The sequence below is a fragment of the Canis aureus genome, chromosome 32, assembly GCF_053574225.1.
Source record: "Canis aureus isolate CA01 chromosome 32, VMU_Caureus_v.1.0, whole genome shotgun sequence".
Classification (NCBI taxonomy): Eukaryota; Metazoa; Chordata; class Mammalia; order Carnivora; family Canidae; genus Canis; species Canis aureus.
This window is the reverse complement of record NC_135642.1, coordinates 44,790,018-44,806,205: the sequence shown is the minus strand read 5'-3', so window position 1 is coordinate 44,806,205 and position 16,188 is coordinate 44,790,018. Positions and strand designations below refer to the sequence as shown.

At 68.6% G+C, this 16,188-nt stretch overlaps 1 protein-coding gene across 4 annotated transcripts in view; it reads left to right on the top strand.

Moving 5' to 3' along the window:
- The window catches only part of TMEM266 (transmembrane protein 266), an 89,423-nt gene that overhangs the window by 61,378 nt on the left and 11,857 nt on the right, over positions 1 to 16,188 (top strand). For all 4 annotated transcript variants that reach the window (XM_077882055.1, XM_077882057.1, XM_077882056.1 and 1 more), the window contains 5 exons: positions 1,546 to 1,700; positions 4,574 to 4,647; positions 10,240 to 10,296; positions 10,760 to 10,898; positions 13,409 to 13,524. In XM_077882055.1, the coding sequence (XP_077738181.1) occupies positions 1,546 to 1,700; positions 4,574 to 4,647; positions 10,240 to 10,296; positions 10,760 to 10,898; positions 13,409 to 13,524 (541 nt within the window). The remainder of the gene's footprint in view (positions 1 to 1,545; positions 1,701 to 4,573; positions 4,648 to 10,239; positions 10,297 to 10,759; positions 10,899 to 13,408; positions 13,525 to 16,188) is intronic.

The window sequence follows — 16,188 nt, the reverse complement described above, 5'->3', positions numbered from 1 at the left end:
TGGTTTGGTTTTTGCTTCTCCTCCGTCACCTGCTGAAGTCCCCCCCCCCGCCGTCCTTGCGGCCCAGCTCCCCGAGGCCGGACACGGAGCTCCCAGCCTTTGCCTTCCCGAGGGGCCAAGGGTGGCACCTCCCTTTCCTGTAGGTTTTGGAAACTATCCAGAAAGACTTGACTAATCTGTTTGCCGCCAGGTTCCTTGGAGAGCTACGAGCTCGTACCACGTCCCGTCAGCTTGGGACCCTTCCAGCTTCCCTAGATGGATTCTGAGGAAGAACCCCCCAGAGCACTCGGTGTTCCTCTGCGGGGAGGGGAGCACCTCAGGATTCCCTCTTCCAGCGACACCGGGGGGGTCACCCTCGGGACCTCGGGAGGCGTGGGCCCCGGCGCCCTCAGCACACTCCCCTGATGGAGAGGAGGCGACAGCCCAGGGCTGGGCCACCGGGTAACCCACCAACATCAACACCTTCCTCAACCCTTCGCAGCCACACGGGGCTTCTAGTCAGAGACCTTCCCTCATTTAGCGTCCGTGACCCTGGGAGTTAAGGGTTTGACAAACGGGAGACTGAGGCCCAGAATGCAGAGATGCCGACCCGCAGCCCCGGGTGTCCGAAGGCGGAGCCAGAGCGGGGGGGGGGGGGGGGGGGGGGAGGGGCTCGCTGCCTGGCGCTGTCTGCCCCTTGGGGATCCCACTCCTCCCTCGGCGAGGCAGTGAGCTTTGGCCTCAGCACCCCCGCGAGGCGCCCCTCTTCCCTGGGATCCTGTGTTCCTGAAGGGAATACGCCAAATGCCCTCGGGGACACCCCCCCACCCCGCCCCGGCCCTGAGGCTCCGCACACCCTCCGCACTCCCCATCCTGCTCGGGGAAGACCCCATCCTTGGTGGCTTCATCTCTCCTGTCGGGGTTTCCCAAAAGATTGTCCACGAAGCACGAGTCCCACCAGAGGCTCAGTGACAGGAGGTTGCCGGGTCGAGCGAGAGTGGAAGGCACTGCTCCTGGGACCCCTTGGGGCCTGATGGTGCCTAATAACCTAGTAGAGGCACCAACGTGTCTGCCCAGAAAAATCCCCGTTTGACTTCGACCCCAATTTTCCAAAGCCTATCCAATCATCGAGCGTATCGGGTGGCAACCCTTGACATTCGGTGGAAGTAGGATTCCGTGCAACCCACTTGAGAAATAGGGATTTAGCTCATTCTTCCTCTGTAGCCGGAAAGCACTGGAAACCCCACTCATCAACTACTGAGCTTTTACCGGAGGTGAGCTGAGAGCCTCCTAAATGCAGAGCCCGTGCTAGGCTCCGCGCCCACACGGACGTGCAGCAACGACAGCTCTCCGGGCCCCCGCCGACCTCTGTGACCCCGTCTGGGGACTGTATGGGGCTCCATCTCCTGTGAGCTGGGTTTGCTCTCTGCGATCCTACCCAGTGGAGGGGGTTGCACTTTGCTGGGAACCGTAGAGCCCGGGAGGAGTAGGGAGGGTGGAGCGGCGGCCAGGGCTGTGCCGGGATCTGACCCCCTCCCCGCCCCCTTCCTGCTTTTGTCCCCACAGGTCCACCTGGCTGAAGCCGTGCTGTGGGAAGAGAGCAGCCGTGTGGCAGGTATTTTTGCTCAGTGCGAGTCTCAACAGTTTCCTGGTAGCCTGTGTAATATTGGTGGTGATTCTCCTGACTCTGGAACTTCTAATAGATATAAAGCTTCTCCAGTGTGAGTAGCAAGAGAGATACGTGTGCAAATACCTATGATGTCAATATTCCATGTGCATCCACCAGGGGTCCCCAACCAGCAGTGCCCTCTGCCCCCAGCCCGGGGCCACTGTGGTGCACGCCCACGGCTCCTGGGGATGCCCACCCAGGGAGGAGCCCTGGCTGCTCCCCTCTCCATCACGCCCACTGTCCGTTGCCCCGTCCATCCCTGTGGCCTCCACGGTCCTCCTCCCCAGCACTCCACGATCACAAACTGATGAAATAAAAAACGTTGGGGACCCCTGTGTGCACTTTTTTTTTTTTTAATTGTTCCCATTTGGAATTTTCCAGGTTGGCCTTTTCTGTAGGTTAAAGAGAGTTGTCGGGTGTGGAGGCGATCACCTAGTGGTCCCTGATAATCACAGCAACCACAGTGGCCAGAGGGTTGCTTGTATTTCATACCCAGCTGGAAGCTGGCGGGTCCCTTATGGACATGATGATTTTGAAAGCGTCTTCCGTACGTCTGGCCCTAGCGGCAACCCTGTAAGGTGGACGTGACGGATTTTATCTCGTCTTATAGGCAAGGGAGTTAGGATTTGGAGAAACTTCGAGACTTCCGCTGGGGAAAGGACTTCAAGCCACCAGGCCACTCGACGGCCCGGCCAGTTTTCCTCCCACCACAGGTCTCTTGGCTTTGGTTCTAGGCTTGTGTTGTTGGCGGCCTGATGTGCACGGCAGCTGATGGTCGTCTGCTCCTCTCCTGTCCTGCTGGATGTCCCGTGGCCGTGCGGGGCACTTCCTGCCCCCACTTGTGCAGGCCCCGACTTAGTGCCCCGGGTGGGGAGAGCCAGGAGTCTTCATTCCGGGCTTCGGCTGAGTGAGTCCTTTCTGGTACAGCTCCTGGATCCCCATATTTCTCCAATTCAGAAGGTGGATTATTCGAGTGCAAATAAAAAAGAGACGAAAGTACTGGTGCCCAAGACTCAATTACTGGCAAGAGCAAGGACTACAGACCCAACAGCCCCGAGCCCATGGAGTTGTTGTAGACTTGCGCCCCCAGCCCTGTCCTGGAGCCTCTGCATCCAGGGTCCTTCCACGCCCCATCGGCCTTCCCGACTCCAGGGGAGGACGACAGGGAGCACAGAATTGCTTTTGTCTGATAGGCCTCGTTGGAGTTTGTGCAGCTGGTGGCCCGTTGGTTCCAATCAAAGTATCTTCCGGCATAAAGTGACCAGCGCTGGCTTTACACTCAACCTGTCTTGAATTAAACCATGCTGCATCCGTTCCCTCCCACTCATCCTTAGGTCTGCTTTTTATGAGGTCTTGGATACCACAGAGTCTTTCTTTCCCCATCGTAGGTTATGCTTGGGGCCCTCGGCGGCTCAGGTTGTGATGAGGCATTGAGTAGAACTGAGAACCCGGCCGACACTGGAATTTTGCTTAAAATTAAGTATCCAGGAGATTGATTTTGCTGGGAGATCCAATAGCGGCTCGTAAAAGGCATCTTAAATTCCATAAAACGCACAATCAGAGATTTATTGCTCTTCTAAAGCAAACCGTAAAAAAGGCAGAGGAATTCATTTGAGAAATAATGGGGAGAGATTTTATGTTTTCAGCATCATCTGGAGGTCTTTTCAGAGTCACACAGGCCTCAGACGCTCACTTCCCACTCGGCCTCATGTGGCCTGGGATGGAAAGAACCCCAGCACCCCCAGGCCTCGTCCTCTAGGGGTCACACTGGCCTGACGGACCCTGAGGTCCCCCACCTGGAACCTGGCCCTGCAGCCTTTCCCCATGGACGCTCTCCGCTCCTCCGGGGCCTGACACTGCCCACCCCCCGGGGTCCGCTGATCTCAGCTCTTTTGTTTCAGGCCAGCCCTCCCCACTGACATCTCGGGGGTTTCCTTTAGGCCCCGGGGGATTCTGAGCGGGCCTGGCCCAGGCCCCGGAGAGAAGCAGCATATGTGCGTTCCAGCAGCATTCCTGCACCCTGTTTCGCCCCCCCCCGCCCCCCGCTGCCCTGCTGTGTGTCTCCAGGTCTGCCTTCTGGGAAGCATCCCTGCCCCCCATCAGAGCCCACCTGACCCTTATCCCGGGCCCCAGCACCCTGCTCGTGGCCTCCCTGCCTGATAAACCCAGCCCTGCTTGGGCTCGGAAGCTGGTCACGGCACCCTTATTTTAAAAGGGTCTTTCAGAGGTAGGGCCGTCACTCCGAGGACGGTCTGGTGCAGGTGGGGTGCAGGCTCTCGGGGGCTGGCGGCTCTCCCCGCTGCACGCCGGGGTCTGGAGGGCGACTGGAGCAACCCCAGCCGCTTGCACTGCCCCGTTCAGGAGGGGACATGCCCCCTACCAGGCCTGGTTCCCTCCTCCAGGCCTTGCTCCAGCCTCACCCCCCGCCCCCGCCCCTACCAAGCACCCCGACCCCCACGGCCCCCTTGACGCTCAGAGTTTTCACACTGAAAAGCTTGCCTAGAGTCCCGCTAACTGCCGGGAGCCTTGGATGTGACTTGGGGCAGGGGTCCTGAACGCGCGTCCAGACTTGACCAAGCTGCCCACCCGGCTCCGAAGGCCGCGCCCGTCTTCCTGAACCCCCGGTGGTGGGCTCCTCTCCGGGGCGAAGCTGTAGGTGTAGCCCACCAAGGCTGGGGGGACTGAGCGGGAATAACGAGGGGCGGCCTCTCACGCAGAGGAGGGACCAGCGGGGCCTTCCGTCCCCCCGCTGCCTCCGCCCTCCGCCGCGGACACCGTTGTGCGCTGCCCTCTTGTTCTCTAGCCTGATGGTGCCCAGATCTAGGTGTTGGCCGGGCGGTCCCGGGCTCCCACGCGGCGAAGGCCCTCCGCCGGGGCACCTGACTCCTCGCTCCTAAAGTTGGCCCGTTATTGTGTTTGTTACAGTTTCCAGCGCATTCCAGTTTGCCGGCATAATTCACTGGATCAGTCTGGTCATTCTCTCTGTGTTCTTCTCAGAGGTAGGTAAAGCCTGGGCCCTGCGACCCCTTGAGGCAACGCCTGCCCTGGGCGATCGCCAGCGTCCCCGCGGGCCCTCCAGGGTGCACACAGGGAGAGGCAGTGAAGGGGGCCGGGCTCGGGGGGGGGGGCCAGGGCTCGGGACCCCAGCGCCGCTCCTGGGCCAGCCAGGGACACCAAGTCGCAGTCTCCGTGTGGGAGGTAAGGGGACGAAGCCCCTGGCGACTCCTGGGCGCCACCCCCACCCCGGGTTCCCTGCGAGCCGGTGCCCAGTACGTGACTGAACCGGGTCCCAGCGCGCTGCCCTGCCTATGCGGACGAGCGGTTCCGGGGCCTGCCCCCGGGCCTGGGCCGCCTGGAGGGCCGCGCTTCACGCCGTGGGCCGAGGCGAGTCCCTGTGCGGAGGCCCCGATCTCCCCAGCAGAGCGCAGGACCAGCGGGACGCCGCGGCCACCGTCCTCCCGCCGCGTGCCCTCCCGACCGCAGCAGCCCGGGTCGGCCGCGCAGAGCCTGGGCGCCTTCGGGGGACGACGCGGGGGGCGAGGCGGAGGGCCTTGCACATGAGCGTGCACACGGCTCACGCTGGGTCCAGGGCACAGCACTGCCTGGGGTGCGAGAAGGACGCTGGGCAAGAACACGCACGGAGTACGAGGGCGCAGAGTGTTTGGAGGCACCATCAGGGCACCCGGAGTCCAGAGCCCCAGGGTCGCTCCCGGGCCGCGGTGGCCCTCAGGACCCTTCAAACACCAGGGAGCGCCGTCGTCCTGAGTCTGGGTGTGGGGCGCCGCGTCAGGGGCACAGGCCTCAAGTCCCACAGCCCCCCGGGGTTCGCAGGCAGGCCTGGGCCCCGAGCCCCCGCTGTGGGGCGTCCCAAGCAGCTCGTGGAGCCCGCTGCCCAGGTGCCTCGGAGCCCCGAGCCCTGGAGCAGAGCCCCCCCCGCCCCCTGCTGCACCGAGCCCCAGAGCAGAGCCCCCCCTGCCCCCTGCTGCCCCCGAGCCCTGGAGCAGAGCCCTCCATGCCCCCCACCCCCACCCCCCGCTGCCCCCATCCCCTGCTGCCCCCGAGCCCCGGAGCAGAGCCTCCCCTGCCCCCCCACCCCTGCCCCCTGCTTTAACCCCGGAGCAGAGCCCCCACCCGCTGCTGCCCCATCCCAGAGGGCCTGCTCTCACGGTGACCCGGGCGCCTGCGGTGGGAGGGCCCAGGGGAGCCAGAGGCCCCGAGCAGCACATCGGGGTGCGTATTGGCCCTGACGACGCCAGCAGCGGCCTTCCTAGGCCACGGGGACAGCAGCCCGGCCGTCCAAAGGCAGAACCAGGTCAGGGCCTCCGCCCCTCCTTCGGGGCCCCCGGCAGTGCGGCCTCTGCGCCCGGTGCCAGCAGGCGGGGCACCGAGAACCTGGGGCAGGGCCCAGAGCCGTGGGGAGGGGATGTGCACCCCACAGTGCCTGTGACCCCAGGCCCAGCATGACAGACACGGCTCCTGGCCAGTGTGGAAGGGACGTCACCTCGTTTCCTTGGGAGGCCGAGGTGGGGGTCATTCCTGAGCCATGTCCTACCCGGTACCCCAACCAGGTGTTAGGACCACGTGGGACGGGAGTACGACACCGTAGGAGTCGGGCACCGAGGCCTGGAGAGGCGCGGGCAGGTCGCCTGGGGGATGGCGGGTGGCACGGGGGTCGGGCGGGTGTGCAGGCCCCGCCCCGTCCTTGACGCGCCTCGTGCCCAGGACGCCCCCCACCCGCCCCACCGACTGCTCACCCGTTCGGGGGCGGCGGCCCGGCCGGGACGTCTCACCCGAGTGCAGTCTCGGGCCACGCGATCGTGGGCATCAGCGTCGTTTTCAAGCTTCCGCAGGCCGCGGCTCGGGCGCAGGCGTCGTTCCTCGATCCGTCTGAACACGAGTCCTCGGGCGAGGGGCCGCGTGTTGTTTCCCCACCGGCCAGGGGGTCAGGGCGGCTCGTCTGTCCCGCCTGGCTCCCGCTCCAAGGGTCGGGGCTCCGGGCCTTGCCCCCACAGGCGGGAGCCCCTGCGCATCCTCCCGCGGCCGCCCTCGTGTCCATCACGTGAACAGCGGTTGCCCCAGCGCTCGAGGGGAGGGCCTGGCACGCGTGGAAGTGCCTTCCCGAGACCCAAGAGGACGGAGCGGCCAGAGCCGGAGCACGGGGCTTCTCAGGGGGTCGCGCTGGGTTCAGAAGGCTCCATCCCGAGCCCGTGGCCCGCGTCCCCGCCCCGTCCCAGCACCGCAGGAATCCCTGGGCTCCAGCCTCGCCGCTGGGCCGTGAAGAACCTGGTGGGCTCGGCAGGCCCGGCACCGGGGACCTGGGAAGGGAGCTGGAGCTCAAGCGAGGCCGTCGCGGAAGACCTGGGGGTGGGGGTGCTGCCTGCGGACGGGGCGTCGGGGGCGCCGGGGAGGACCAGGCGCAGGGACGAGCACCTGCAGCCCGCGGGGCCGGCCGTGGGGGGGCAACACGACCCGGGACCAGGCACGACCAGGTCTCGAGGGCGCCTCACGTCCTGCTCGGGAGCGGGGGCCTTGCTCCAAAGGCAGTGGGGAGGCCCCGGGCGCCTCCGGCCGCCACACGTGGTCACGAGGGTCACACGGAGGCCCTGGGGGCAGTGCCACGGCCCAGACTCCGAGGGTTAGGGATGGAGAAGGAGTCCCCCCCCCCCCCCGCTCCTGTTTGGTGGGTGCACGCCCGGGAGGCGCCGCCGTGCGCTCCGCTGTCCCCGACGTGCGCCTCTTGCCCCAGAGCCTCCCTCCGGCACCAGCCCGGCAGCTTCTGGCCCCACAAAGGCACCTCACATTTCTGCCCAGTTTCCGGGTCCTGGACTCCACGTCCTCCCCCTGCCTGGGACCGGGCGGGGGGTGAAGGAAGGCGCCCGCGGCTTGGCCAGCCCCCAGCCCCCCTCCCTGCCAGCTGCAGCGCTGCAGACACGCTCGGGCCCAGGCGGCGGCTGCTCCCTCCTTCCCCTGGAGGGTCTGCGGATGGCTCTGCAGGGAGCAGGGGGGCTTCCTCTGCCTGGAAAAGGGGAACCTTCTAGAATTTGCTTCGAGGCATCTTATAGCCTAGCAGGTGCTTCTGCTGGGACCCCTGAGGTCCCCAAGCCCTAGGAGCTCATCCAACCCCGTCCCAGAGAGAAGGTGGGGCTCGGCCTCAGCCGATTGGGGGGGGCACCTGGTGACTCACACCTGGAGCAGGTGCAAGGGCCTCCCCCCACCCCACCCCCACCTGCCGTGGCTTCCTGGAGCCTGAATCCCTTCTCTGGGGAGAAAGCGAAGGGGACCTTCCAGGAGGCGGGCTTCCTGGGGGAAAAGGTGGGGGTGCCTGGGGTGGGAAGGACACACGGCCTGAGGACCAGAGGGTGCGCCCGTGTGTCCCTGGGCCTGTTTACGGTAAACACCTGGTGCCACTGCCGTGAGGTTCCGCCGAGGCCTCGGCCATCTCGGGTGCCCGAGCACCCCGTCTCCTGAGGGGCTGAAACCCGCAGTCCTGGGGGAAAGAGGCCGCCCCGGGGCGAGCAGTTCAGTTCCCTCGGCCCCTTGCAAGCCCTCGCAGCTCCCAGGGCGGGCCGAGGGGCGAAGGGGGGAGCAGGGCTACGGCAGCCCAGGCCCTGCTCCCGTCTTCCCCGTGGCGGGCGGGCGGCGTGGGGCGCTGGCCCAGGGGTCCCACTGACAGCACGTGCCGGCAGGGACAGCGCCAGGGGAGGCTCAGAGCCGGGCCGCTACCCGGGCCTCCCCTCCTGCTGCGGTCCCTGGGGACATTGTCACAGGACGCGTCCCCGTGCCTCCAGCGGGTGCCCTAGGGAAGTCGTGCAGGCGGCCGGGGCCCCAGGTTCTGACATTGGAGCCCCCCGGGCCCCAGGAGTCTGCGCTTCAGGCAGATCCTCGATGTCCCAGCCGGGGCCTCCGCCTGCACGTCGAGAAGCACGGCCGCCCGGCTCCGTGGCCTGGGGCAGGGCAGTGTGGCCAGGACCCTGTCCCCGCGGACCGGGGGGCTTGGCGAAGGACGCCGCCACGTGCAGTGTCCTGGAGCTGGCGTCCCCCGCAGCTCAGACTCGAGCACTGGGGTCAGAGGGGCCCCCCATGTCCCCGCCGGGTGGGAGGCAGGACCAGGACGCGCTCCCAGGCTGCTCGGCTTCCACGGGCCACGTTCGGAGGCCCAGGCTGAGTTGGGGGGGGCGGGCAGCGACCCGAGCAGGCCCCAGGGGCTGCACCTGGAGGGCAGCCGGCAAGGACGGGGCAGGCGGCCCGCGCTCCGGCACCAGGCTCGGGGTGGCCGAGCGGCCAGGGGCATCCGTCCCTTCGAGGGGGCCAAGGCCCCCTCCCCACGTGGGCGCTGCTGGCTGCGTCTCCTGCCCCGTCCTCACCCCCAAGCCCTCCTGCTTGTGAAGTGAGGATCCCTTTCCCGGGAGGTTCCGAGAGGTGGAAGGCGGGCGGCGGGGTCAGGGGGACGCTCGGCGAGCGAGACGGGGACCCTGTGGAGCCGGGCGGTGCGGTGCTTGCAGGGCAGGGGCTGGACCCCGCGCCCCAGGACGCTTGGAGAAACGGCTGAAGTGGTAAAATTCGCGTTTCTGTGGATCATTACCACAATCTTAAAAGAGGAAGAGGGAGAAGCAGCAGGAGGCGCCCGTCCCTTCCCACGCCCGTCCCTCCTTCCTGGCCCGCGCTTCTGCCCCGTGAGCCGGGCCGGGCCTTCGGAGTGGACGGTGGACGCGGCTCCGCCTCCGACACGGACTCCACACCTCGACGTCGGGATTGAGCAGCAGCCGAGAAGGCAGCGACCGTGCGGGGCCCCCACGCGGCCGACCGGACGCAGGCTCAAGGGGGCTGGGGGCCCAGGTGGGGTCCAGGGGCCCGGCGACCTGCGCGGCCTCCGCAGCTCTGGGGCTTCGGCGGCCGGGGGTGTCGCGTGCGGGAGAAGGGACACCATCGGGTGTGAGCCCCTGCGAACCGTCACCTGCGTTTGGGGAAGGGCCCGCGGACAAAGGCGTCTGGTCCCCTGAGCAGCCTCCAGGCGCCGTCTTTGGGGGAAGGTGCACGGTCAGCGGGGAAACCCGTCGAGGGGGCAGCCGCCGCGCAGTCGATCCCTGAGGGTTTTAGGGAATCGGTGACGCACCCGTCCGCTCGCCCACTCGCGCCGCACCACGTTCCCGGTCTGCTGTGTGTTGGGATTAGGGGTGACGGAGAGCAGTGGGTGTCCCGTGGGCCCCGGTGGGGGTCGGGGGCTGGTCGCCGCGAGGTGGTGCAGGGCCGCGGGGCGTGATGGATGGTCCGGGTCCCACGGGAACGCCAAGGAAGGAGGCCCTGAGCCCAGGGGGCGTGGGGACCTTCCCGGAGGTGACACCTGAGCAGAGGCCACCCAGCAAGGCCCTCGCGCGCTGCTGGGGTGGCGGGAGGATGACCGCGGGCTGCCCGGGGACGGGGGGCTGGGGGCGCGGACGTCACGCAGCCCAGGTGCCGAGGCCGCACGGGAGGCCACGCGGGTCGGGAGCGGGCCGGGGAAGACGGGCGTCCTGAGCTCCGGAATCTTCCCTGCTGGGGGACGGCAGGTGCTGGAGAGCGGTAACCTCGGCGCGTCTCTCCTCTCTCCTCAGACCGTGCTGCGGATCGTGGTGCTGGGCATCTGGGACTACATCGAAAACAAGATCGAGGTAAAGGCCGGGGGGCCTGGGGCCGGCCGGGGGGCTGGAAACGCCCGGGGGGGCATCAGAAAGGCCACCCCCCCCCCCCGGTGCAGGCGCCCGGCAGCAGGTGCTGGGGAGGCGGGCGGGGGCTGGGGCACGGGGCGCAGGCCAAGGGACCTCAAGATTCTGCTTGAAATTCTGCACGATTCGAAGTTATTCTTGAATCATTCGGAAACGCTTTAAAACAACTTAGTCCACGCGAAACGGCCTCGTGGTCAGGGGCCGGGCGGGAAGGCACCAGGCGCCGCTCAGCCTCCCGTGAAGGGTCTGGTGCCCGCGGGCTGGGGGCGAGGGGCTCCGAAGAGGCGGCCCGGGATCGGGGAGGCCAGGCCTGCCGTGGGGACAGAGCTCCTGGAGAGGCTGCTTCGCCTGAGGCTTCCGGGACGTCCGGGAGGCGGCCCAAGCCACTCAAGTCCACTTCCTCTCACAGGTGTTCGACGGGGCTGTCATCATCCTGTCCTTGGCCCCTATGGTGGCGTCCACCGTGGCCAACGGGCCCAGGAGCCCCTGGGATGCCATCAGCCTCATTATCATGCTCCGGATCTGGCGGGTGAAGAGGGTCATCGACGGTGAGTGGTCCACGGGGCTCAGCAGACCCCGCAGGTGGCAGGTGCCAGGTGGCAGGCGGCAGGCGGCGGGTGGCAGGCGGCAGATGGCTGGTGGCAGGCAGCAGGTGGCTACTACAGACCCTGGACCGGCCAGCCCAGAGAGGAGACAGACAGTGGGATACAGGACGGGAGGCTGGGGCGGCCTCCAGGATTCAGGACGACAGGCCAAGCATGTCCTGCTCACTCTGTGCGGGAGCTCAGGGACCAGGCCCACGTGTCACGTGCAAACACTCGTGTCTGGACGGCCTGCACGTCACACGAGAACGTAAGCAGGGCCGCCCATGCTGGGAACCCCGCTGGGACGCACGCCTGCCACTGCCCCCCCCCGCCCACGGGCAGACACCTGCTCTGCCCCGGTCGCTCGCTCGTGGAGGCGCCGCCCCTGCGGGCCCACCTCCCCGTGTCCAGCGGCGGGGACGCCATCCGAGCCTGTTTCCGTGGGAGGCGCTGGCTTGGATCAGGGCTTGGCGGGCGCAGCAGTCGGCTTTAGGGTCTCCAGCCGGGTCCGCGCCGTCAGACGCAAGGGCCGCCCTCCCTGCTGAGCCTCACCTGGAGAGGAGCCCCGACCTGGGTGCTGCCTCTACTTCCAGGAAGTGCTGGCAGACCAGGGTGTGTCCCCCGGAGGAGGGGCCTGGGTGAGAGAAGACGGGCACCTGGTCCCTGTGGGATGGGGAAGACGGGGGCCCGAGGGATGGGGAAGGGGGGCCTGGCGACGAGGAAGACGGGGGCCGAGTCTGGGCTCCAGGGGCGTCCTCGGACCTGCCGCCGCCCTCAGCCAGAGCAGCACAGCCGCTGCGGGAGCCTCTGGGACGTGGGCCTGTGCTGTCCACCAAGGCCGGTGGCCGCGTGAAGGGACGAGGCGCCACTGAGGTTGTGCAGATGACGACTGTGGACCTGGTTTCACGCAGCGAAGCCCTGGTGGTGCAGAACCCGCTGCAGCCAGCAGCCCTGCCCGTCCCCCTCCCAGCGGCGTGGCTGGGGACCTTCCCGCTCCCGCCGAGGTTGGGCCGCGAAGAGCAGACTGCCTGGTATAGACTCGACGGTCACTCCGGCCCTGGACCTTGGTCGCGAATGTCGGAGCTGTGGCTGTGGGGGTACAAGGCCGGAAGGCAGCCCCGCGCCCGCTCAACCCTGGTGGGGCACCGGCCCCCGTCCCTCCCCCGCGCCCACCCACGGGCCCCGTGGGCTGTGGGGCCTTGTCAGGGGGCAGCTCCTGACCCGGAATCCTCATCAGGCTGCAGTGTGACTGGCCCAAGCCCGGGAGGCCCAGGCTGGGAAGGCTCTGAGAAGCCGTCCAGTCCCCTCCCGACATTTGACAGGTGGGGACACTGAGGCCAGGACGGATGGGGTCACAGCAGAGTGGCCGCGAGCACCCAGCAGGCTCCTGACCTGTCCACCCGGCCCAGCTGCCCAGGCCCTGCTCCGGCCCGTCCACGAGAACCGCCCCCTGCAGAGGCGAGGCCCCGCTTCCCTCCGCCGGCCCCTCACATCACGCCCGCCAGCGCCCCGGGAAGGCTGAGCAGCGGCTCCCGCGTCCCCGACGGGCGCTGCAGGGCCACTGGGAGCCTCGGGACAGGGCCCTCCGTGCGGGCGGGTGGGCAGGCGGCCCCTTGCTTCCCTGGCCCGGGTGTGAGGGCGTTGGCAGAGACCGGGGAGCCCCGAGGCAGGTGCGCGGCCGCGTGGGCCGCCCTCAAGGTCAGAGGAAACAGCAAGTCTGTGCTGTCCTTCCCGCGGGATCCGTGCGGCCCGAGAGCGCAGGGTGGGGGCCGCGGGGGCTCAGCGGTGCTGCTCGCCACCCTGCAGCCGGGCGCCTCCTGCCTCCGCCTCTGGGTGCCCCTCACGGGGGACCACGCGCCCGTGTCCCGCGGGGTCTGCGGCCTTTCCCTGAGCAGCCGTGTCCGCTGGGCTCCCGGGCAGCTCGTGTCCGACCTCACTCCGTTCTCTTGCGGCGCCGGGCCCCACAGCGCAGGGGCCACGATCCCTTCACTCGCCCGTCGGAGGCTGGACGGTCGTTCACGTCCACTCTGGGCCGCCATGAACACCCACGGGCGAGCTGCTGCGTGGGGGGTGTTTCCGATGCTCTTGGGAGCCCAGGCGGGGACTGGCCGGCCCGGTGGCTGCTCTGTGCTCGGCCACCTCAGGGAGCGCCTGCTGCCTTCCACAGGGCCCGGGCCCCTCGGAGGCACCACCCGGGCTCCGGGCCAGAACCCAGGCTGCCCCCGCAGGGGCGAGGACAGCGGGCCGCCCTGCCACTGCGGCTCGGGGCCAGCCCTCTCGTAGCCTCGGTGTGGGATGCCCAGCCCGTGCCCAGCCCATACCCCTGCACCCCTGCACCCCCGGGAACAGCTCCCGGCCCAGCCCTGCCTGCACCCTTGCACCCCCGCACCCATGTATCCCCGCACCCCTGCACCCCCGGGAACAGCTCCCGGCCCAGCCTGCCCGCTCCTGACAGCGCCGTCCGTGTCTTCCAGCTTACGTCCTGCCCGTGAAGGTGGAGATGGAGATGGTCATCCAGCAGTACGAGAAGGCCAAGGTCATCCAAGACGAGCAGCTGGAGAGGCTGACGCAGATCTGTCAGGAGCAAGGGGTAACGCTCGGCCGCTTCCCGTTCTGTCCCGGGCTGGGGGCCGGGGCTGTGGGGTCCCCGGGGACACACGGGGAAGCTGAGGCCCGGGCGTGGTCCCTGCCAGGGACCATGGGGTCGGATGGGGTCGCCGGCCGTCCCGACAGGCCACAAGCCATCCCAACCCGCAGCCCCGGGCCCGCACGGCGCCCCTGGCCTACTCCCCCCACTGAGCGGGATGCTCCCTGGTGGCCTCGCCCGCAGCCCAGCCCTGGCTCCTCCGCCCCAACGTCCCTTGGCTGGAAGACCTGGGGCAGCCGGGACACGTGTGCAACGTCAGCGCACGCGATCCCTAGGGACGTCCCACAAGAACTCACACACGGCCTTTAAGGTCATCTCCTCGGACTGTCAGGGAGCCGAGCCTGTGTCTACTCTGGGGACACCACGGCCTTGGTCTCCGCACAAGATGTGCGACAGGAGACCTCAGGGGAGCAGCCCCCAGCGGCACAGCATCCATGGGTCCCGGGTGCAGACTGAGGCGACCACAGGCCTCGGCCCCCTCGTCACCAGGCATCCGGCCGCCAGCACTGCCACGACTGTGGGGAGGCCCCCACCCCCATGGAGCCCCGAGTGACTCGAGGATGGGGGCCCCCAACACCCAGTGCAGCCTGGTGCACGTGTGCCTGGCAGGGTCGCCGGGGCTGGAGTGACGGGCGGCAGGCCACCTGGAGGGGGCGGCAGGGCGGAGGGGGCAGGTGAGGTAGGGCGCCTGGCACCGGGTGAGCTCGGGCCGTAGGAGGGCCCGGAGGTGGGCCTGGGGGGAGGCTGACCCGGGGCGGGGGCCGGGCTGTTGGGAACGGCCAGGTTGGAGCTTCCGAGGGGCCGGTCTGGCTGCCGTCGGAGGAGGGGGGCGGGCGCAGGTGCAGGTGCAAGGACGGGCTGGAGCGGGGCCACCAGGGACAGAGGCCTGGGCGGGGGGCAGACGGAGGCTGGGGGGATGCGCCGTCCACCGGCCCCTCTGGAGGCTGGACAGGCGGCTGCGTCCCCCGGGTGCACGGCCGCTGCTGCCACGTCTCACAAGCCTCCAGCCCGTGGAGAAGGAGCTGGCCCACGGTGACTTGGGCCACGGGGCCGGGAGCGCTCAGGGCGACCCCCCAGCCTCCAGCGGGGCCCGCGGGGGCCTCTGATCCAGCCCTGGGGAGACGTCCTGGGGGTCCCCGCAGGGAGGAGCTGATCTGTAGGTGTGACATCTGGAAAGGAGACAAGAGGAGCCTCCCTAAGCTAAAAAACGCCCGAGGGCTGTCATCTGGGCTGGGCTGGAAGCGCAGGGCCATGGGGGGCGGTAGGCGCTGGGCAGCCAGGGTGCTGCTCCCCCAAGCTGGGCGGACGCCACCTCTCAGCCGTCGGGGGGCCGGGGCGCAGGGCCTCGGGGGAGCAGTGCTGCCTCACAACGGGCCGGGATGCTCGGCGTGAAGGCCCAGGCCCGGGGACAGTTCGGCCGACTTGGGGCAGCGCCGGGACCCGTGTGGCCCTTGGTCCCCTGACCCGGCCCGCGTCCCCCCTGCCCGCACCCGCCCCTCACCCCGCAGGTCAGGCAGGCGAGCAGCGGTGGCTGCCCAGCTGAGGGTGCGGGGGCCGGGCACGTTCCCAGCCGTCCCTGAGGGTCGCGTCCATGTCATCCTCCCGCCCACGTCCCTCCTCCGAGCTCGGCGACCACACGCTGCCCGCCGGCACCACGAGTCCAGAGCGCCCCAGCTCCCTGCCCCCCAGGTCGTGCTCGGGCTCCGACCCGAGGCCGCGTCGGGGTCTGGGGCCCACGCGCGTGGCCATCGTGTGTCCCTCGGCTCCTCCTGCCCATAGACGTTCCTCAGGCCTCCGCTGCGTTGGCTGATGCTGGGCCTGGGCTACCGGCCGGGAATTCACGGGCTGCCCGTGGCCGGGGCTCCTCTGAGGCTCTCCTCACTCCCAGCCTGGGGCTCGGGCTCGGGGACGATGGTCAACTCACATCCCGCCGCCTGCTGTCGGCGCGGCCTAGCCCGAGGTCGGAGGCCCATGGTCAGAGGCCCCGCCGCCGGCTGCCGCTTGCCGGAGAGGCTACTGCTCTATCCATCCCCCCTTCCTCCGGGAGCCTGACTTGCGTGTCCACGCGGCCCTGCAGACCCTCCCTGGCGACGTGGTTTGCTGGCTTCTTCCGGGACCACCCTGTAGGTCGCCCCTTTGGTGCCAGGCGGTGGCCCAGTTCCTACCGGAACCACCCTGTGATAAAGGGAAGGGTCCTTCGAGGGCATTGGGCCCAACCCAGACCTGCAGGGGGAGGCGGTGCGAGGCACAGAGGAGGGGCGGATGCGCCCCCATCACACGGCGGCGGGGACACCGGGACACGCGGTGCTTCCCTCCTCCCTGTCACCTCTTCTGGCTGCGGGGCTCACCCACCCTTAACCGATTCCTGCTGGAAACCTGGGGCCCGCGGAGGAGGGGGCGCTGCGTTGGGCAGTCTCCCCGTCCCTCCTCTGACCGCCTCCGGCACCTGCTTCCACGCGGCCCACTGCTCGCGGGTCCCCCCCATCCCGCGCTCACCCGTACGTGGCTCTCGGTCCGGATCCCGGCCGGGGTCCTGGTGAGCATCGACGTCGCTGCTGCACAGGCGGCCTCCGAGGTGACACGCCGCCGTGTGTCCCTTGTCTCCGC